The sequence below is a fragment of the Chenopodium album genome, chromosome 25 (genome assembly GCF_948465745.1).
Source record: "Chenopodium album chromosome 25, dcCheAlbu1.1, whole genome shotgun sequence".
In the NCBI taxonomy this organism is placed as follows: domain Eukaryota; kingdom Viridiplantae; phylum Streptophyta; class Magnoliopsida; order Caryophyllales; family Amaranthaceae; genus Chenopodium; species Chenopodium album.
Window position 1 is genome coordinate 36,779,748 of NC_137858.1, and position 23,297 is coordinate 36,803,044.

The 23,297-nt window shown below is 36.5% G+C and overlaps 1 protein-coding gene across 2 annotated transcripts in view; it reads right to left on the bottom strand.

Annotated features, from left to right (window-relative positions):
• The window catches only part of LOC145613387 (chaperone protein dnaJ 10-like), a 59,544-nt gene that overhangs the window by 23,200 nt on the left and 13,047 nt on the right, over nt 1-23,297 (bottom strand). For both annotated transcript variants that reach the window (XM_081668486.1, XM_081668485.1), the window contains exons 4-6: nt 21,055-21,214; nt 12,183-12,312; nt 8,353-8,511 (exon numbers count right to left, since the gene is read on the bottom strand). In XM_081668486.1, coding sequence (XP_081524612.1) covers nt 8,353-8,511; nt 12,183-12,312; nt 21,055-21,214 — 449 coding nt within the window. The remainder of the gene's footprint in view (nt 1-8,352; nt 8,512-12,182; nt 12,313-21,054; nt 21,215-23,297) is intronic.

Here is a 23,297-nt window from a genome sequence, read left to right on the forward strand (position 1 = left end):
TTATACGAGTTACGTACATGTCTATTTCGTTGTAAGTAGTATCGTGTTTAGGTACCAAAAGGAACGAACTTAGTTTCATGTTCAGGGAACTCTTAGGGTGAAAATTGTTTGGTTATACATTTAATTAATTTATGTGTTTATATTTATGAGACATGTTTTGGTGAATTAATTATGTTTGTATGGAATTTTCGTTGCAAACATGTTGAATTGTATTGGATTAGTTGTTTGTATGGAATGTTGATACAAGCATATTTTATTGGACTCGTTTGTTAACCATATTTGAATTATTAAGGATTTGAATTGAATGGTTTAAGTGGAATGAATTTATTAATTATTCCACGAGGTTGTTATTTATTTATTACTCAATCATGACTTGTTAGTATGTAATCACTATTATCTAATAAATTAAAAGTGAATTAATGTATAATTGTTATGTATAGTCTACTTGAATGAGTCGGCTATTATTTAAAATTGTAATCACGTAAAGTGAAACATGGATGAGTAATAAAACTCTGGAAAGCGTGCACTTCTACCGTATTGACAATTATGGATTGGGGTAGGCCGTGGCTTTCCGAGGATTGTTTGATCAACATGTCCTCTTTTCTTATGGTACTTACATTTTTATTTTATAATGAAAGTTAGATGGAATCTTAGACTAACTTTGTGAGAATGGAGTCGCGCACATTCTTGCATCACGTTAAACTTTTATTTTAAATGGTCATACGGGACCAAAATGATTTGGTGGATTGCACAACCTAGTCTATCGCTTACTCCAAATTAAATTAATTAAAGTAAATATAAAGAGTCAAGTGTTTGGAATTGATTAGTAAGTATGTTGAGTCAATTGAATAGTTTAAGTATAGAGTCTTATTAATGAATTCGTATTGTAAGTTTATTTACTTTAATTAGTTGAGCATGCTGGGTTTTGTGCATTGTAGCAGTACTTTTGTGTGCTTTCTTTTGGTCATGGCCTTTGCCTTTCAATAATCCTATGATGATCCATTTATTACACTTGTATTATTGGGGAGCAGGTTAGCTTGATGATGTGAAGTTCGGGATTTGACATACGCATTGTCAAGGGATTAGTGTGATTGGTGTGATTGAGTACTGGTGTGATTGAGAGTACTCGATTCTTGTGTTGAACTTACTAATGCTTTGCTATTCATTTATGTTTTAGATTTTGATTATTGAACGGTTTTAAATAAGGGCCTTTAAAGTTCCAATTTGCTAGGTTGCATTGATACGGATACGGGGACAAAAACGGGTTTGGGTACGGGATACAGCAAAATCAAAATTTCAAAAACGGGTATGGCTCGGATACGGCAAAACAAATCAGCAAAATAAAAAATCCATATAAAAAAAATAAATAAAAAAAAAAACCATGATCGAATTTCTTTCCAAATCCGGCTTATCAAGAGAGAGGTCCGCATACTCTAAAAATCCTATGTCTGCCATGGAACTGTATTTTCAGTTGATTTCACAGTATTATCACGTCTATTAACCGACCCACTACCCGTACTACTTTCAATTTTATGAGGCTCCATTCAACTGCACAAAGCACAATATAAAAAAAATAATAAAAAAAAATAAAAATTAAAAAAAATTAAAAATAAATCACCTACTGACATTCTCAATTAATGTCATCACTACAATTCACAACACATTATAACAAAGCAGAAAGTTGAACTAAGGGCTTGTTTGGTTCGCCTTATTTTTTACTATCTGAACTTATCTGACTTATATTGTGTGGTTGATAAATCTATTTTATATATATATTTATTCCCCGTCCCACGGTCATATTTGTGCTTATTTGAGCTCTACGGAGCTATTTTTATTACTAATATACGTTTTCTAGTGTTTTTGTAGAGTTGGTATTATTTTGTAGGAATTTGCAGATTAATGTCAATTCCCAAGCTTATTGAGCCACTATGAAAATATTAGAGACGGAGCGTATTTTATGACCATATATTTTAAGCCCAAGGCCGAGTTAGAGAAATCTAATCCGGTGATTAAGGGCTTGATACGAGTAAAGGTCCAAGATTTCACAAGTTATTATATCACGGACCAAACAAGTGAATGAATTTGGGCTAATGAGCTCTAAAAGACCAAGTCCAAGAACAAAAGGGAGGTAGAGCTATGAAGCCCAGCTCGCAGCTCAAGCTAACCGGGCCCGATCGGGAGAGGCCAGGCCCGGTCGGGCAGAGATCAGCGCAGGCTCATTTTGATTTGGGCTATTTTGATTTGGGCTTAATGTTTACTCTTATTCTCGCTTCTGAGTATTTTTCCTAGTTGGAGTTTTGTTGGGAATAGGAAACTAATAGTTGGTGGTTGACTTTTATTTATAAACGGAGTAGTAGTATTAGTATTGGGGGGGGTTTTTTACGGAGGTTTCCTTAGTTTAGTTTTAGGTTCATTAATTAGTTTTAGTTTTCTTTTCATTAGTTTAGTTTTGTTTTTGTTTTTATTAATTTTAATTTAGTTTTCTTTTCTCTTTCTCTCTCTAACTTTTCTCTCTCTCCTCTTAATTAAACTCTTAGTATTATTTTCTCTCTTGTTTCTCTCTCTACAACTCTTGGTTTAATTTCAGTTATTTATTTTCTTTCTTCTATCATGTCTTCTTTTATTGCTTTGATTAGTTTAGATTTAATTATGCTTGAGTAGTTCTCTTTCTAGGGTTTGTGGGGATCCATGAATAATATGAAGGGGTAATTTATTGTTGTTAATTATCAATGCTTAATTGATTTCCTATTGATTGATTTAATGCTCCGTGACTAGATTAGGCCTGATCTTTTATGCATGAGTTTGACAATATTGATTCGAGATTCGAGAGATGAGAATTGATGTTTAGGTCTAGATTTAATAGGCAGGTTAATCTATAAATGGTTAAGTCGAGATTCGAGAGATGAGATTTAATACCGGTAGATTAATTCTGTGATTGTAATACGTAGCGAAAGCCCTTTATAATCTGGTTAATTGATGCATTGATGATTGATTATTATATTTTACCCTGGAATATTGTTTATTGGTGAACCTATGCCCTAGACCTTTTAATATTTAATTTCTCCCTACTTTATTTTCCCTACTCATATTCTCCGTAGTATAGTCTTTAATTACAACAACATTGGTTACCTTAATAATTTAGATTAAATTAATTAATTAGGAGTAGAAAGACCAGTTTCCCTGAGGATTCGACCCTACTTCCCTATCTACTTTAGTTAGAGGACTTAGGTAATTACTTTTGATTAGGGGATACGACTTTACCCTGTCAGTGGTCAAACCAAACTTTAACCTTAAATATATGATAATCTATACGAAAAATATATATCAAGTGAGGTCTTGTTAGATTCGTATTAATGTGTATTTTATTCACATGTGATTTTCATAATTTTTTTCATTACGAAACTAAAGATATTTAGTAAAAAAAACTGCACATAAAACAATGATCTGATGATCTGCACTTATTTTTTCTGATGGGACCGTTGGAAGAACAAAATCAACGTTTGAAAGTTTAAGGGTTTTTGAGAATTGGGGGAAATCGACAGGTTTTATTTTTAAAACAAAAATGGGTTGGGCTTCATAGGAAACGTCAAAATTGGGCTTCATAGGAAATCGATACGTTTCCGATCAAGATGCTAAAAGTCCCCAAATTGCCTTGGCGTACAACTTTTGAAGGGGGCGGTTTGGGGACGTTTCCTAGGCATTCCTGATAGGCGAATCCGTGCATCAGAGCCAATTTGTAAGCTTTGACTTATTCGTTTTTTGAACTATGTCATTTCAAAGACTTATTTTTGGTTTTCCCGCTGCGATACTTTGATAAAGTCTTAACGTTTTAACACGTGGCAATAACATGCCAATGGTTCTCTACTATTTTATTTAAAGTAAGAGGTTTGAAAAAGGGAGAATTATTGGGGTGTTAGTGGCGGTGTTATTTTGAAACCATCGGTTACCAAGCGCATAGCGTCGAAGTACTTCTTAAAAGTTGCCGATCTCCCAGCGGGCTGGATGGTAACGCCCCCCATCACCGCAGCCTTCGAGAGCTGGCTCCTCCTTCAAGAGTATCAGGACCTCATTCTCCTTCTTTACAGCGAGAAGTTCCTTCGAGAACTCCTCACGTAACTTGGCAACCATACCCATCATCTTCTCCAATGATTGGCAAGAGTGTGGGCCTCCATTATGTGCTCAAGGTTCCTCATCAATCTGATTGTCAAGATCAACTACTTGATCCTTAATCAACATTGCCGATTACATCAGACAAATTGCACATGGCTGGCTCGAACTTAGTTAACTTTTCGTCGGCCTTATGCTCCATGCCTTCGGTGAGTTCAGTCAGATTCATTGAATTCCTTATTCTTACCCATCGTCCCAACACTTGCTTCCCCTTCGCAATCTACCATGCTAGCTAAGCCAACAGAACGACGCCCTAAACGATCATTGTTGTAACACCCCGTTCTATTATTTGTTTGGGGTCGGGGTGTTACAATTGTTGCTTAGATACCACGTTACCACTTGTAGACTAACTCCCTTAGTCTTAAGCACGTGCGCCCATTAACTTCCTTTCCTAAGGTTGTTAGTGAAGGCTTAACACTAAGTATGCTTATAACAAAGTATGTAACGAAAGCTTAAGTAAGATATAAACACAAAAGAGTAAGGTTAATGAGAACACTTATTGCGTAAGAATGAGAGTGTTTACAAATGCATGGATGCTACAAAAATGAAGGAGAAGACCCCTATACATATGGCTCCCCTATAGACTTCTTCTCTAGATCCATCTAACCTCCTCAAATGGAGGGTCCTAAAAGCTATCTCTTTAGAGACATCTATACAATACCCGGCTATACAATTCTTATGTAAATCATTCTGAAGTATTCTACAAGACTTTAGTAATAAGAAAATGTAAAAGATCATCTTAGAGTGTTTAAGAAGCATCCGGGCATTTCCGAACCTCCTAGCGCAATCTGGACATTTCTGGGCCGCACCTTGGAAATTCGACTTCACCATGATGTTCATTGAGTCCAATAACAGTGGGCCTAAAACGGTGGGCTACCAAGTTTAGGCTCGCTTGGGTTCTATTTGGTCCCCAAATGGCTCATTATTGTGTTAATCTCAATGCGGTGTTCACTAGTATTTGAGGTGAATAAAGCTCTATAAGGTGCTGACTAGCCCCCACATGCATCTCCCTTGGCCCAAATTGTTGCCTACCACAATGACCCTATCAAGGGTGTGGGACATGATGAGTTGTGACAAGCCGTCCCCCAAAATCGGCATCTCCATGGACTTTACTTCGGCTCTGCCTAAGTCAGAGGGTTACGGGTCTATCATGGTGGTAGTAGACTCCTTCTCAAAGTACGGGACATTCATTCCAGCACCAAAATACTCCAAAGTCAAGTAAGCTGCCAAGCTATTTTTCAAGCATGTTGTAAAGTATTGGGGCTTGCCAAGGAGTATTATAAATGACCGAGATCTGAGGTTCACCGCGAAGTTTGGATGGAGCTCTACAAACTCCTCGGTCTGTCTACATTTCTCTACAAGCTTTCACCCACAAACTGATGGGTGAATGTTTTGTTGGAGTTGTATTTACGGCACTATATGAGTGCCAATCAAGCAAATTTCATGGATATAGCCCATTTCTCCTTTAACTTGCAGCGGTCCGATGCAACATAGCAAAGTCCTTTCGAGATATTCATGGGTCAACAACCCTTACACCGCAAGCCATTGCCTCAGCCTACACGAGTAGCAGCCCGCAACCTACAAGCTTGCCAAGGGGTGGCTTCAGCAGTTGGACATCACGAAGGCATACCTTGACAAAGTCGTCAAGAAGATAAAGAGCAAGGCGGACAAACATAGACGCTTGTTGGAGTTTGAAGAATGTGACTTGGTCATGGTCAAGTTGCTACCCTTTCGGTTCAAAGTCTTCTGCAAGGTGCATAAGAACCTTGTGCGGAAGTACAAGGGTCCTTTCCCGTGTCATCAGGAAGGTTTCCATGTCAGCATGCTAAATCCCTATCATGGTGACAAGGACGATCCTAGAAGGGGCGAGCCACACCGTGCACCAACCGCAGGTGGCATCTTGTTACAATGAGGCCAAGAGGGTCAAATGAAGAAGAGGTGTGCCAAGTTACAATGAGTATCTTGTTCATTGGAAAGGACTCCTAGATAACGAGACTTCATGGGAAAAAGATGAGGACCTTTGGCAATACAAGGACAAGATAGCAGATTTTAAGGGTCGACCTTCACGAGGATCGAGGATGTCTGGGTGGGGCAGCATGTCACGACTCACGTCTCCACATCCACAAAGGCAGCAGCATCGTCACTTAGTAAATAGGCAACAATTCAGGCCAAGGGAGATGCCCATGGGTGCAAGGAAGCACCTCTCCCACGTAGAGCTGTACAGGGGATGTTTTCTTATGACAGTAATAGGAGTAACACTATATTGGCCTTTTGGCGACCCAAATGAAACCCCAAGGGGCTTAACTTGGGGGTCCACCGTTTTTGGACCCAAGGAACATGATGGTGCAGCCAGATTCCAGAATGCGCTAGGAGTCTCGAGATATGTCCGGAAGCTTCTGGATTTATCTAGGATACTCTTGTACATTCTTATAGCACTAGAATAGTATAGAACTCTATGGAATACTGTACATATGAGTTGTAATCAGAATTGTATAGAACTCTCTAGAAAGCTAGACTTCTAGGTACCTCCATTTGAGCAGGTTAGAAGGATCTAGAGAGGAAGACGCTAGACACTTGGGAGCCCTATAAATAGGGGTCTTCCCCTTCATTTTGCATCATCTAAGCATTTTTGTAAACACTCACATTCTCAAGCAATCTAAGTTCTCTTACCTTACTCTCTTCTACTTACTTTCTTTCTCACTTAATTAAGCTTTCGTTGCCTTCTTTGTTAGTGAGCCTTGACTAGCAACCTAAGGGAATGAAGTTAGTGTGCGCACGTGCATAAGACAAGGGGGATTAGCCAGCACGTGACAACATGGTATCAGCCACAATGTATTTGGTAGATAATGTAAAGCTTTAGTGGCGCACCAATTATGTCAACATCTAAGCAAAAAAATATGTCGGTGGTGGGTGGATACTAGGGAGGAATTATAAAAGGAACTCATGGCACAATTTTACCTAGAGAAGAATACTGAGTTTGTGGCCCGTACGAGGTTAGCGACCCTCTAACATAAGAGCTCTATTTGTGAATATGTGAGAAAATTCTACTTGCATGTTGGAGATCCATGACATATCAACTTCGTGCAAGGATTGAAGGATTATGACCAAAGGGAGATTTGGCGCCAGAAAATAGACACATAACTGCAACGAAGGAAAGGTTTGATGGATTACTCGTCTGCCAAGGTGTGGGGCCTCCAACTCGTCCTAATGGAACAAACCCCTTACTTGTATACTTTGTCGCGAGCCTCACACGTAGTATGAATGCCGCCAAAAAGGAGAAATTGCATCCTTTAGAAGAAACTTTCTTCAATGTCCACATAACTCGGCAAAACAGAGGACAAGGAGGAAGAGAATATCAGTGAAAAGAACCCTCAAAATTGAGTTCGGTGCACTTTATGTATGCCATGGGAACAGAAACATCACAAGATAGATTTCCATCAAATGACCTAGTGTACCCTTGAAAAGTGGTGGGTCCAGCTTTCAAGCGACTTGGGGACGTCTAAGGTACTTTTGGAGTCCCAAATACAAATTGTAGCCCAACCCTAAAGAAAAAAATAATAAATAAATAAATAAAACCTCTTCACTTACCTTTGCAATTTGGAAAACCCTAATCCTAAAAATTAAGACGACGGAGTAGAAGCAACAACCTCTATGTTTCTATTATTCTGTATTGCTAGATTTTTTTTTCTACATTTAAGTTTTTTTTTATTCACTTCTTTTTTATTCATTGGTGTGACTATGAAGGTTTTTTTTGTTTGTTTGTTTGTTTTTTTTCCCTAATTCGATTCCTACTGTAGGTTTTTGCTTTTTTTTTTCTAAATGTAATTTTAATCTTAAAGTTGTTATGTTGTGAGTTTTGTGATTACTTAACGAAAACTTTTCATAGATTTATATTTTGCTTTTTTATTTGGCATATACATGCCGTACTCGTTTTTTAGAATTTTGAATTTTGCCATATTTCGTCCCCGTACCCGTTTTTGTAAGATCCTACAAATTTTATTTTCTGGATCGGTAATGTGTTTTTGGATCATAAGATCCAAATCTGATTTCAACAACAATAAGGCCAGGGACAATTTTTTTTTTTGTACGGTGCTTACAGATAATGTATTAAGATGGTGAGGAACAAAGCAAAGGGGAGAGGAAAAATAAATTAGCAAGTAGAAACAAGAACTTTTTTTTACTTACCTGTTGCCGCTGTTACTTGAGATTTAATAACATGACCTTTGTTCCTGAACCATTCAGCAACAAAAGGTACACCAAGGTATATTGCCTTTTTTCCAAGCTCTTTAGCTGCCTGTCTTGAGTATATATAACCAATTGTGTTTAACATATCAACACCATATGCTGCAGAAGCAAGTCAAAGTTTGAATTAGAAAGATAAAAAAAAATATTTATATATACAATTCAATATTTTATATAGAAATATACACATCGACATCCACCATCTTGTACATACATAGTAGTTAGTTAAGAAAAGTAAATGCTAAGACTCTAGTTGCACAAAACTTCACATGTATCAATTATACTTTTTTTTTTAAAAAAAATAAAATAAAATAAAAAATTATTACACTTAGGGCTTGTTCTGACTCAGCTCAGCTGAACTGAAAGCTTAACTGAATATTTTATTAGAGAAGGAAATTAAGATAGGAACTAAACTTAACTTATTAGAGCTCAACTGAAACATTTTGACTAAAATTGTCTGGTTTTTAGTTATTAGAAGTGACGTCCAATGGGAGCTACACTTCAAAGAAATATATTTCAGTTTAGAAACTTGGTGACATTATGGAAAGGCACACTATGACACTAAACTTAACACTAAAAAACAAATTCTATTGATTTGGTACGAATATAAAAATGAATAGAAAAAATGTCTACACACACCTTTCAATCCTAGCCCAAATAGGCTTCAAATAAACTCAAAGCCTAAAGATAACCTCTATTAGGCCCACAAACCTCCAAACTCCATTAAATGGCCAAAGCCCGCCAAAAACCCTAATTAAAGCCCCAGATGTATAGAGTTGTTTGTTATGACAAAAGTAGGAAACAATCTTGGCAAGGGAGATACATATGGGTGTCAGCCATAAGATGGAGCAAAAACGTCCAGAATGCACCAAGAGGTTCGTGAAAATTCCGAAAGTTTCTAGAACTTTTTAGGGCAATCTTGTACATACTCAAAGTAGCTAGAATTGTATGAAACTCTATGGAAACTTGTACATAAGAGTCTTGTACATTAGAATTGTGCAAGAAAATTAGAGAGGTTAGCTTGTAGGACCCTCCATTTGAAGGGGTTAAGAATACTCTAGAAGGAAATTTCTAGGCTTAACTTGGGGGCATATAAATAGAGAGCTTCCTTGAATTTTTACATCACTCAAGCTCGTAAACACACTCTCTCTCAGTAAAACGTTTTCTTATAAACTTACCCACTTGTGCATCCATCTTTACTTCTTTACTTAAGCTTTCGTTGTCTACTTAGCTTTAAGCATCATTGAGGTTAACTATAACTACCATCCGACGTGACATACTCCTCTTTTTTGTTGTTGCTTGTTTCTTGTGGCCTTTTCTTGGTCATCAATAAATAAAAAAAATAATAAATAAATAAAAATAAAAAAAACCCTACTCGCCACATATGTAGACTTTAGGACTAACATACAACACTCAAATCTAGAAGACTCAAATATGACGTGGAACTAAACGCAAAGTCATCACTTAAACAGGTGACACTAAAACATGCACACAATAATAACTCAAGACAACATAGAACCCCACATATTAAAAATAGAATCAAGTAGAGGCTAACAAGTGAGCACTAACTCCACTTCTAGCCTTAATGTTGTTTAGCTCTTAGGAGTGAATCCCATGACACAAACCTTCCATTGCTTTCATCTAAATACCCTTTTGTACATTCAATTTTTGTAAACTAAAATGCATGACACAATTTGGTTATTGAGTATTCCAGCAAAAACGAATATCCCTAAAACCCCATTAAGAAACCAGTTCTTACATTAGACACACTAACTCACATATCACTATCAAACTCTTCTACTTTGAATTTAAATTTCTTCCGAGCTATTGTAAAACACATTTAATCCGTTCTTTTTATTTTATCTTCCTACTTGCTGATCAAATAAAATGTAGTATTAAGTAAAAAGTGAGTCCCTTTTTTTCTTTTTAGGTAGGAGGGAGAAAATTGCTTAGAAATATTAATATTTTTGTATAGTTTCATGTGGACCATGTGGTGGCGTAAGAACTAATAAAATAAAAAATATTTTCATATTTTCTTTAATATAATAGAAATAAAGCAAAAGTACAAAGGTTAAAAAAAATGGAAAAATTGAAAAGAATAATCCCACCTTCGCCCATCTGCTCAAAATAATCCCACCTTTTCGAATTCCAGAATTTTTCATTTAATTGAACAAGAACTCGATGTTTTGAGTTAAAGCTAGTTATTTGATTGATAAATATAAATTAGAAAATCTAAATCTAAATCAACTTAGTCAAAAGAACATGACTACAGAAAACTTGGGACTACTTGGACTTAGCATACTTTCGATAACAGAAATCATCATCTCAATAATGAGTCATTGAGTTACATTACATACCAGGTTTAATTCACAGCAAATAAAAGATAATATGAAACAAGTAAATACATATCAGATTTAATCCACACCAAATTAAAGATATTATGAAACTACTTCTTTGTCCCTATATATAGTGCTCATTTGTAAATTTCATAGTAATTAAGAAGATGGAGAATGATATACAAAAAGTACATTAAAAGAGATAAATACTAAAAAAATTGAGTGGACCACTAATAATAATTACATGTACAAGAATAAAGGACATGCACATGGGTGGGGGCACAAAGTTCGAGCAAAAAAATTGGGGGTTTGGGTATTTTAAGTACTCCCTCCGTGTTTTTTTAAGTGATACACTTTCCATTTCCGGCCGTGTTTTTTTAAGTGATACACTTCCTTTTTTGGCAAAAAAATACATTAAAATATTATATCTCTCTCCTCTCATGGTCCCCACCCAATCCCACTACTACTTTTTTATTATATCTTTCCTCTCACATTTATTACTTTTCAATAAACTATTAACCCCACTATCTTTCTTTAACAATTTTTTAATACTCCACTACCCCACTTACCTCTTATTTTATTTAAGTCCAGTAAATTGTCTAAAACTATGTGCCGGTCAAAGTGTATCACTTAAAAAAACACGGAGGGAGTAATAAAGACAGAAAAATACTATACTAAAATGGAAATATACTAAATGGGAACAACATTTTGGAAAACCCAAAATGGAAAGTGAGCACTATATTTAGGGACGGAGGGAGTAGTAAGAGAAATGGAAGGAAAAGAGAGAGAGAGAGAGTGAGAGAGAGAGAGAGAGAGAGAGAGAGAGAGAGAGAGAGAAACTAAGAGACTAGGTAATAAAGCGCACAGTCTTATCAATGACATTTATATGCCAGATCTCAACCCATGAAACATTGAAGCCTCATTTCAAAAGATGGGAAAAAGAATTGTGTGAGAAACGATTTGATAATAGGGGGCATGCAGGTCAAGGAACTTTCCCAAAACCAATATCCCCGGTTTTCAATTTACCGCTTTGATCTATGAAAATTAAACAATTCTTAATACTAGTACATAAAAATTGTTTATGCAGATGCGTAATTGAAGATAGAGTGATTGATGTGGTAATGAATGTAAGAAAAAAGGTGGATAAATGGAATAACGTGAAAGTGTACAAAACTTCCAGAGAAGGACAAACAAGAGAAATTGTTAAGAACATTCAAGACAGTAGGTTATTTGTGCGTGTTAAACAAAAAAAAGTCAGATCCACAACAGGGCCAAAGGCCTTCAAATCTTGCCTTGACAGTAACCCACTTATTTAAAGGAATTTAAAGACTAAGCAGGTGTTTATAAGGGGGAATGAAGCCTTCTTTCTGTAAGCATTAATAATCCAGTCTTATCACCACCTGTAAATTTGGAAAGAAGACAATCAAAAAATAGTACCTGCACTAGAAAGTCTAGAGACTTCAGCTTCAGCATTACTCTTAAAATCCTCTTTACTTCCATTCACATATTGGTTGAGTCGATCTTTTAATTTTTCTGCAAGTTTCTCTTCCCTTTCCTTTTGAATTACCTATAATCACAAGTTGTGGAGAAATTAAAATTTTTTAAACTAAACTGGTAACATGTACAAACCCGCGACAATTATCCATCATCAACGCTTAAAACAATATGGCAATCACAATCAAAGCAAGATCGCCTAACTAAACATCAGGATGCAATATCATTAATATATATTCTAACAAAGATGTAAGGACAACTACAATTGAGATGGAACTTCAGCCAGATCCAGGCCCTGTCCTACTGCAACCCAATTTAATGAAAAAGAAAATCTTATCTGAATCCAAAATACAAAAAGTTATATGTTGTATCTAATTTAAAAGATCCGACTGTGAGTATGAGTCGAAATTTAAATCGTGCATACTCCAACTCAATTCCAACAAACATAAGTGTATGCAAATGATTTAAATAACACTCCAAAATTTGACTCATTAACAATTCTTACATCATCTGGACCTTTATGATTGCATTCACATCTTTGACCACTAATATCTCTAATTATTGGTTTGAAAAGCCCAAACATGACTACATCTTTCCTAATTTAAAAATTACAAAAGATGGCCAACACTTGTATCAATAGTGTAAAAATCCAAATGTAGCACTTATTAAAAAAAATGAAGGAACTATAAAGAATTAGCTTTTGAAAATCATTAAATGTATTTAAATTAAACACTCTCTCCATTTCGTAATAATCACAACATTTTCCTTTTTCATCCGTTTCATAATAATCAGAGCATTGGATCTTAAGGAATGGAGGAGGAAGATTTATGTCGATAACTACACGGAATAATCAAATTTGGTTCATGTTAGCCGACCTCACTAATGAGATTAAGGCTTTGATTGATTGATTGATCCACTTCATAAAAATCGCAACACTTCCTTATTTAAATGGACCCAGTGCTATATTATTATTTCTCTCTCTCCTACCAACCCCCCTTACATAAATTTTTTTTTTATCTAACCAAATAACAATTAAAGATAGGAAAAATGAAAAGAATAATTCCATCTTTGCTCGATCTTCCGAAAACAATTCCACCTTCAATTTATACCGGAACAATCCCACCTTTGACCCCCATTTTCTTTTAATGAACCTTGACCGGTTGGTAACCAACTTTCTTAGGTTGCTTGCCACATGTCGATGTCTATTTGGTCTATTTTATTAAAAAAAATACAAAAAAATACTTTATCCCTGCAAAGTCCCAACCCTGGCAGCCAACTCCTTCCCTACCCAAGCCAGCCCTGCCCTCACCTTCCACGTCAAACCTGTTGAATAATTTTGAGAATTTAGACAATATACATGTTAATTAATTAATTTACTTAGGATATGGTGTTGCGAATTAATTAAATAAGATTATTAGAGCAATAACCTTGGTAAAAAGATAATACAACAATGGTGAAGAAATAGCAGCATCTTGGTTTAGAGAAGCTAGAGAGTTTGACGCTGCTCTGCTTAGTTTTCCGCCCGATCGTGGTGGTTCTCACCCGATCGGGCGCGAGAACGGAGTTAGAATTTCGCTGGGTTTATGCCCGATCGGGCCTCCACCACCCGATCGGGCGCGAGAGCGTTGGATGATCGTCACTCCATTCAGCCCGATCGGGCGGCAGCAGCCCGATCGGGCGCGAGTCAGGGCTGATTGAATGTGTGACGGTTGTCTTCATCGTTGTTGAGCAGTTTTCTCATGACTGTTGGTTACTTTGCTTTTAATATAAATATGTTCAAAAGAACATATGTTGTCAGAACCTTTTTCAAGTGGAAAAACTTGTTTCCTTATTTTCTTTCTTGAAAATACGATTGCAAGTAAACATTTGTCATCATCATAATCTCATAAATTTTGTTTTACATTTGACCACAAATATACTACACACTATTGTGGTTGTCTTCGTTGTATCTCCTGGTAATTTCGTGATACCCGGTGTGTTTAATCAGGGTCAAAATATTACTTTGGGAAACTGATTTTGATCGGCCCTCGAAGTGAAATTTGTTCAAGTTCGTTGTGGTTTTTGTGACCCGGTAATAATTTTCCAACAATCCAAAGTAATAATTTCAGCAAAAATGGCAACGGTGAAAGAATTGATGTCAAATATTCAAAAGTTGGACAAATTTGAGGGAGTTGATTTTCGTAGATGGCAGAAAAAGATGCATTTCTTCTTGACTACAATTGGGGTGGCTTATGTTCTTGCTACTCCGAAACCCGAGGAGAAGGAGGAGGAAACTTTGGATGATGCAAGGAAACGCAACAAGTGGGAGAATGACAATTATATTTTTTGTGGCCATATTCTCAATAGTATGTCTAATGAACTCTTTGATGTTTATCAGTTTAATGATTCTGCTAAGTCTCTATGGGATGAATTAGAGGCTAAATATATGGCTGAAGATGCTTCTAGCAAGAAATTTCTTGTTAGTAAATTTAACAATTACAAGCTTGTTGATACTAGGCCAATTATGGAACAGTTTCATGAAGTTCAAAGAATATTAGGAAGTCTTAGACAACATGACATAATTCTTGATGAGACCTTTATAGTGTCATCTATTATAGACAAGTTGCCTTCCTCTTGGAAAGATTTTAAGAATGGTTTAAAGCATAGAAAAGATTATGTAAACCTTGAAGGTTTGGCTACTCACATCCGGATTGAGGAAGAAATCCGGGTGCAAGAGGGAAATAAGGATGCAAATCCTAGTTCTACTACGGTAAATGTAGTGGAGGATGCCAAGCCAAAAGAGAGGAAAAGGGGTAATGACTCAAACAAAAATAAGGGCAAGAAGCCTAAAATTAGCGGTGATGGTTCTAAGTCACGTGCTTGTTGGGTTTGTGGAAAACCCGGACATTTCAAGAAAGATTGCACAATCTGGAAGAAAAAATTGAGCAAGAAGAAGGCTCAAGGTGGGGATGGCAATGGCAATGCTAGCCAATCCCAAGACAAACAAGGTAAATCTTGTGCACAAATTTCATTTAATTCATTTATGGATTATGTGTGTATGATTTCTGAAATCAATTGTGTACAGGCTGATTATTCGTGGTATATCGATTCGGGCGCATCCAGGCACGTGTGCAAGGATAGATCATTGTTCAAGACCTTCTTAAAGGTTGATGATGGAGAAATTCTCTATATGGGCAATGACTCTACAGCTAAGGTGCTTGGCAAAGGACAAGTGGAGCTAGTCTTTAGTTCGGGAAAGTCTCTTATTTTAAGAGATGTGTTGTTTGCTCCCGAACTTAGGAGGAATCTTGTATCCGGTGCGATCTTGAATCGATTAGGTTTTAAGATGGTGTTTGAGTCAGATAAATTTATTTTGTCTAAAGGAGGTCAATTTGTAGGACTTGGTTATTTGTGTAATGGTATGTTTAAGTTAAGTATTTCAAATACTTTGAATGATGTTGTGTATGTTATTAATGATAATTCTTCTCTATGGCATTTGCGACTTGGTCATGTTAATTATAAAAAGTTATATTTTATGTCTAAGCATGATTTGATACCCATGTTTGATCAAAGAATAGAGAAGTGTAAGACATGCATATTAACCAAAATCACAAGGAAACCATTTCCTAAAGTTGTTGAAAAAAATACTTCATTGCTTGATTTAGTGCATAGTGACTTGTGTGATTTTCACAACACACCTTCTTTAGGGAATAAAAAATATTTGGTAACTTTTATTGATGATTATTCAAGGTTTTGTTACATTTATTTGTTATTCTCAAAAGATGAAGCCCTTGACAAATTTAAAATCTACAAAAGTGAAGTAGAATTGCAAACCAATGAAAAGATTAAAAAGCTAAGAACCGATAAAGGAGGTGAATACTATGACCCAAGTTATTTCCAATCTTTAGGTTTAGTACATGAAACTACCGCGGCATATACACCACAACAAAATAGTGTAGCGGAAAGGAAGAATAGGACACTAGAAGAAATGGTAAATTCTATGTTGTCATATTCAGGTTTAAGTGATGGATTTTGGGGTGAAGCCGTTTTAACGGCCTGTTACGTGTTAAACCGTGTTCCCATGAAAGGGAAAGATGTTACCCCATATGAGCTATGGTATAAAAGGAAACCAAACTTGAGTCATCTCAAAGTTTGGGGTTGTAGGGCAATTGTAAAAGTGCCAGAACCTAAACGTAAAAAGTTAGGTGAAAGAGGAGTTGAATGCATTTTTATAGGATATGCGGATCATAGCAAATCCTATAGGTTCTATGTAATAGAGCAAAATGACTTTTGGTCGGTTCACACCACCATAGAATCAAGGGATGCATTGTTTGATGAAAATCGATTTTCTTCAATTCCTAGACCAAAGGATATAACTCCAAGTACCAATGCTCAAAGTTTTGATCAAGCATTGATCAAAAGGTGGATGACCAAACTCATTTAGAGGAGGCATCTACATCATCATCACAACCTAGGAGAAGTAAGAGGGCAAGGAAAGAAAAATCTTTTGGCCCGGATTTTTATGTGTACTTGGTTGAAGGATCAAGGGATGAAGTTTCAATAATACAACATCCATACATTTTTAATGTGGAAGATGATCCTTTAACATATGAAGAGGCTATGAAGTCTCGGGATGCTCCATTTTGGAAGGAAGCAATTAATGATGAGATGGATTCTATCATGGGAAATAACACTTGGGTTTTAGCTAATCTACCACCTAATTTTAAACCAATAGGGTGCAAGTGGATCTTCAAAAAGAAATTGAGGATTGATGGAACTGTTGAAAAGTTCAAGGCCCGGTTAGTGGCACAAGGTTTTACACAAAAACCTGGTATTGATTATTTTGATACATATGCACCGGTAGCTAGAATCTCAACTATTAGATTGTTAATTGCACTTGCGGCAATTAAAAATCTAGTGATCCATCAAATGGATGTCAAGACTACTTTCTTGAATGGAGATTTGGAAGAAGAGGTTTATATGCGACAACCGGAAGGGTTTGTTGAGGAAGGCCAAGAGACAAAGGTTTGCAAGTTAATTAAATCACTGTATGGGCTAAAACAAGCACCTAAGCAATGGCATCAAAAGTGATGAGGTTGTGTTGTCTAATGGATTTAAGTTGAATAATTCTGACAAATGTGTATATAGCAAATTTGATGACAACGGTCAAGGTGTCATAATTTGTCTATATGTAGATGACATGTTGATCTTTGGAACGAATTTGTCACAAGTTGAGATGACAAAATCCTTCCTTAGTTCTCAGTTTTCCATGAAAGACATAGGAGAAGCGGATGTCATCTTGGGCATAAGAATAAAGAGAGAACAAGGGAAGTTGATCTTGTCACAATCTCATTGAGAAAGTGCTCAAGAAGTTTAATGTTAGTGAAAGTTCGGTTTTTCTTTATTCAACACCTATGGATCCTAGTATAAAGTTGGTGCCTAATGAAGGTAATGCAGTTTCACAACTGAAATATGCTAGAGTTATAGGATGTTTGATGTATGCCATGACAAGTACTAGGCCGAATATCGCTTATGTGGTTGGTCAATTGAGCAGGTTCACTAGTAATCCTAGTATGCTCCATTGGCAAGCGATTCGTCGTTTGTTGAAATACTTGAAGAAAACCATGGATTATGGTTTGTGCTATAGTGGATACCCTTCGGTTGTTGAAGGCTATTCGGATGCAAGTTGGATCTCAAATAGAGATCATTCATCCACAAGTGGATGGGTATTCCTATATGGGGGAGGTGCCATTTCATGGGCATCTAAGAAACAAACTTGCATTGCTGACTCTACAATGACATCGGAATTTATTGCATTATATTCTGCTGGTAAAGAAGCAGAATGGTTAAGGGATTTAATGCATGAGATACCTTTGTTGCAAAATCCAATATCGCCAATTGTGATACATTGCGATAATAATGCTACTTTGGCTAAGGCATATAGCCAAGTGTATAATGGTAAATCAAGGCATATTGGAGTGCGGCATAGCTACATCCAAGGGCTTATCAAGAATAGTGTGATCACTATTGATTATGTTCGAACGAATTTCAATCTAGCCGATTGTTTCACCAAGGCGTTGGCTAGAGACGTGAATAAAAGGATGGCAATCAATTTGGGATTGGAGCCCTAGTTAATTACCAATGAGGGAGTCTTAACTTAACGCCCAATAAGACGTTGGGTCTTAAGTTCAATAAGATTAACTTTCTTATTTGGTAATTGGGAACTTGTTTAATCATCCAAGGTAAAGTTCCGGTTTACTGTGATGAAAAGAGGTTGTTTTTAAACTTAATTGAATTCCTGATTAAATGCTTTGTCACAGGAGCATGTTGGAAGTCTACCTATATAAGTACGGAGTTTAGCCGCTTCAAGAAGCTATTTGGGCATAGTTTTGAAGTACTTATGAAAAGATAGGGACACATGGCTTTACGTGTCAAGTATAAATGTAATCAAGTAATTTATCTTGTGTGTGTAATATCTTCATGAATTCAATATGTATTGCTTTTGGTTCAATCGTTTTACGACACCGAATGGATACGGATTCTTGGAATGTGCATTGCACTAAGTGGAAGTTCAAGTCTTTGTACACTTTCATTTATGCACGAGATTGTTTTTTATGATGATGATGTTTTGCAATGTGTCTAGTTTAATTCTCAAAATGGGGGAGGATTGTTGAATAATTTTGAGAATTTAGACAATATACATGTTAATTAATTAATTTACTTAGGATATGGTGTTGTGAATTAATTAAATAAGATTATTAGAGCAATAACCTTGGTAAAAAGATAATACAACAATGGTGAAGAAATAGCAGCATCTTGGTTTAGAGAAGCTAGAGAGTTTGACGCTGCTCTGCTTAGTTTTTCGCCCGATCGTGGTGGTTCTCACCCGATCGGGCGCGAGAACGGAGTTAGAATTTTGCTGGGTTTATGCCTGATCGGGCCTCCACCACCCGATCGGGCGCGAGAGCGTTGGATGATCGTCACTCCTTTCAGCCCGATCGGGCGCGAGTCAGGGCTGATTGAATGTGTGACGGTTGTCTTCATCGTTGTTGAGCAGTTTTCTCATGACGGTTGGTTACTTTGCTTTTAATATAAATATGTTCAAAAGAACATATGTTGTCAGAACCTTTTTCAAGTGGAAAAACTTGTTTCCTTATTTTCTTTCTTGAAAAATACGATTGCAAGTAAACATTTGTCATCATCATAATCTCATAAATTTTGTTTTACATTTGACCACAAATATACTACACACTATTGTGGTTGTCTTCGTTGTATCTCCTGGTAATTTCGTGATACCCGGTGTGTTTAATCAGGGTCGAAATATTACTTTGGGAAACTGATTTTGTTCCGGCCTTGAAGTGAAATTTGTTCAAGTTCGTGACGGTTTTTGTGACCCGGTAATAATTTTCCCAACAAAACCTACCCCACCAACATCCATGTCTTTCCCCTCCCGATAGCCTTAACTTAGCCCATCCACACCTTGTATTCCACTTCCCCAGCAGCCCCACCTACACACCTATCACCGCCAACCCACCATACATTCATCGTCGCAACCCTATCACAACTACCAAAATCACCACCAATAACAATCACCAAGGACACCAACTCATCATAATCACCACCCTACCATAACCTACCACCCCATTACAATTTTGCTCTTTTTCTCTAACATTTTCTTCTTTTTTTCCGTTTTTTTTTTTTAGTGCTTTGAATATTTGATCTACGGATTTGTTCACCATTCACCATATTAAACCCCCCCCCCCCCCACCCCCCACCCCCCCCCCCCCCCAAAAAAAAAAAAAAAAAATGTTGCTGCTTTAAATCTCTGATATTTTGCTCTTTTCCTTACTTTTTCTTTTCAATTGAGATTTGTGGGCTAGTGGGATTTTGTTGTTGTCGATGGCGCATTTGATTAAACTGAGGAACCTGCCATGAAAGGAAGAGGGGAAAGGGAAGGGGAAGGTTAGATGAAGGTGATGGGGCCAATTGACTTGCCGTAGCCCCCACCCACCACCAACACAACCTCGCACCACCACTCTCTCTTCTTCCTGCCGCAGCCACACCTGAGCCCAACCAACCACGCCAGCACAGTGATTTGCACTCGACTCCACCATGGATGGCGAAGGCCTCCACCTCCGTCATCATTTTATATTTTTCTGAAAATTTCAAACTATAAAATACGACCTTTTCTGATTTTTTTTGAAAATTTCACCCCTTTGAATTAATTATAATTGTTTATGCAATTGATGTGAATTTTTTATTTTACTTTATATACAGTAACAATGAGGAGTAGAGGAGAGAGAAAGAGAAGGGAAGAGACGAAGGAGAGAGAAAAAGAAGGAAAATAGTACAGGACGCACAAAGTGTTGGGTGTTGGGTGCAGGTGGACGCACCCAATAGATTGCATTAAACTTTTCCATCTTAAAAACTCTGTGTCCAAAGGGTTCGAAATCATTCAAAATAGTAAGAGAATTTTAAAAATAAATAAATTAATAAAAATAAATAAATAAATAAATAAACAAATAAACAGTTCATAAGACACTAATTGCATAGTGGCTTACTAGCTTCCAGATGAATTGATACCCTCAACAAATTCAAAATCGTGATATTCAAAGGCAATGCTCCAACCCCCCTCATGTTTCAACTATAACAACATTTTTGCCATTTTCAAGAAATTCTAGTCTATTGAAAACGAAGGAAATTAACATGATATGTTACACAAGTGATATCAAGATATTTTTAATATAAAAATAATTCAGCCACGTATAGAAAGACTTAAACAAAAACACGGAACATACACATAGAAAGAATATATTACACAGAATGTGAATGATACCTTCATCCTTTCTTGGAGCTTTCTAGTATCTAACTCTTCTCCATCGGTGAAGAGGTCCATTGAAGCCATCGATGCCATGGCAGGCTGGCCTATGTATTCTTCAAAAAGCTCACTTCCAAAAAGCATGGCAAAGATTGCTGCGGGATCTATAATTCCGTCACTGGAGTTGAGAATAAATATTATATCAGATAAACAGAGTTTTATGATTAAGGAAAAAAAATTATCAAGAGACAAAATGTATTTCAGTTTCAAATAAAATAAGTCATAAGACCGGAAAGTTAATCGTGTTGGACATAGTGACATAGGGGAAACTAATCACAAAATTACTTTCCAACCAGAATGATTCATCATCCCTATCCAACCATAATAAACAAATAATAGCAAAGTATGATCTCCAAAGTACAATAATCCACCTTCCTGTTCTTTCTACAAAAGCTTTTATAATCAATTTACAAGTACCCTTTTTTAACCTATATATAGGATGAGTATCATAACAGATTATTCAACATGTTTCTAACCCAAACCCAAAAGTGCACAATAGTTTATACCAAAGAATTAGTCGTCCGGGTAATCGGTAATGAACACCCCTAGCAGTTTCAACGGATTTTATTCCCAAATTTCCTAAATCCAAACTGGAGACCGAAAACGTAATACCTACCGACCGAAGATTATTCAACATGTTTCTAGGACCGGACTCCAGTCCAAACTTCTTAACATGAATTTTACCTTCAACTAGGTAGTCTCCGTGTAACTGATACTTCCTCCGTTTTTATTTAGATGACTAACAATCCTAACAAGGAAATGTCACAATATTTGACCTATACAATTACCAAACTCCTTCCCATCCTAATAAAGTATTCTCTATATAATCTTCCAAACTCTAAACCACCATCCCCATAACCCAAAATCATCGGTCATCTTACCGAGCCACCACCAACCTTGCCCAAACCACCATCGATCCTACTGAACCACCACCAAGTGAGCGAACCAACCTTACTGAACCACCACCAAAACAACCACCCTTAACCTCAAAACCACCACCGAACCATCCTCCTTGCTGAATCACCACCATGGATCTTAAAACCACCACCGAACCACTCTTTCCTTAATCTTCTTTCAACAATTCAAGCCCAATTTTATGGTTAGACAAGGGTGGTGGTTGTTTGAATGAAGGTGGTGGGTTGCTACTGGTTAGATGTCGTGAAATGAGTACAATGGGTGGTAATTAATTGGTGGGACGAGGAGGTAGTTTGCAGAGTTGGAAAATTGGTGTCAGTGGTGGTGGTTTGCAAAGTTGAGAAATGGATGTCGGTGATGGACTAGTGGTGGGTGTGGCATAATGGGTTGTTTCTTTTGTTGGATTAATTACTTAATTAATGTTCTTTATTAATAAACAATGCTTTGAATGTACGCAATACACTCTCTCTCCTCTTCCTTAAAAAGCATGCCCCAGGTCATCTAGATAGAAACAGAGGAAGTATAACTTACTACATATATACAAAATTACCTATTCTAACGAAAATAATAATAATCGCAGCATACAATAAAGTAGATAAAGATTAATTATAAAACTATTCCAATTTACTTAGCCAGCATCATTTTATCCAAAAAAAAAAAAAAAAAAAAAAAAAAAAAAATCCACCACCAATAACGCACCAACAATTTGCTTGATTTTTTATATTTTATGATGAAGATGGAGGAGACAAGTTAAGTAACTATGCAAAAGAATTAAATAATATAGTGAATATAGGGTTTTTGAATTTTAATTCAATACTAGTCGTCAAACACTAGTCATATACAAATATCACTTTTTCTTTCCCAAGGTTAATTTTATTACTAGCTCCAATTTTTTTTACTTGCAACAAATGAATTTTTTATGTCTTACATAAAATACTCCTTTATAGCAAATAAACAAAAACAGAGGTAGCATTTAATGCTAGGGTCAGACTAGTCACAATAGTAATTATATCACCAAGCAAAGTATGGGAAGTTGGTTAGGTCAAGATTGAAATTGTTGGTCCTAAAAGGGCAACGGTCAGTGATGGTGGTGATGGATCGATTTTCGTAGTATGATATTTTCGTTTAAGCGTGCGCCTAATCCATGTCCTACATATAAAGCAAGCAAAACTATTTGAAATCCCCCACAAACACCGGTACCATGAGTTCTCGCTGCTTCCAATGGTCGTCTCCTCCGTCGACGGCCCATCCATGGTGTTCATTTTGGCCGTTCTCGAACGGTGGGG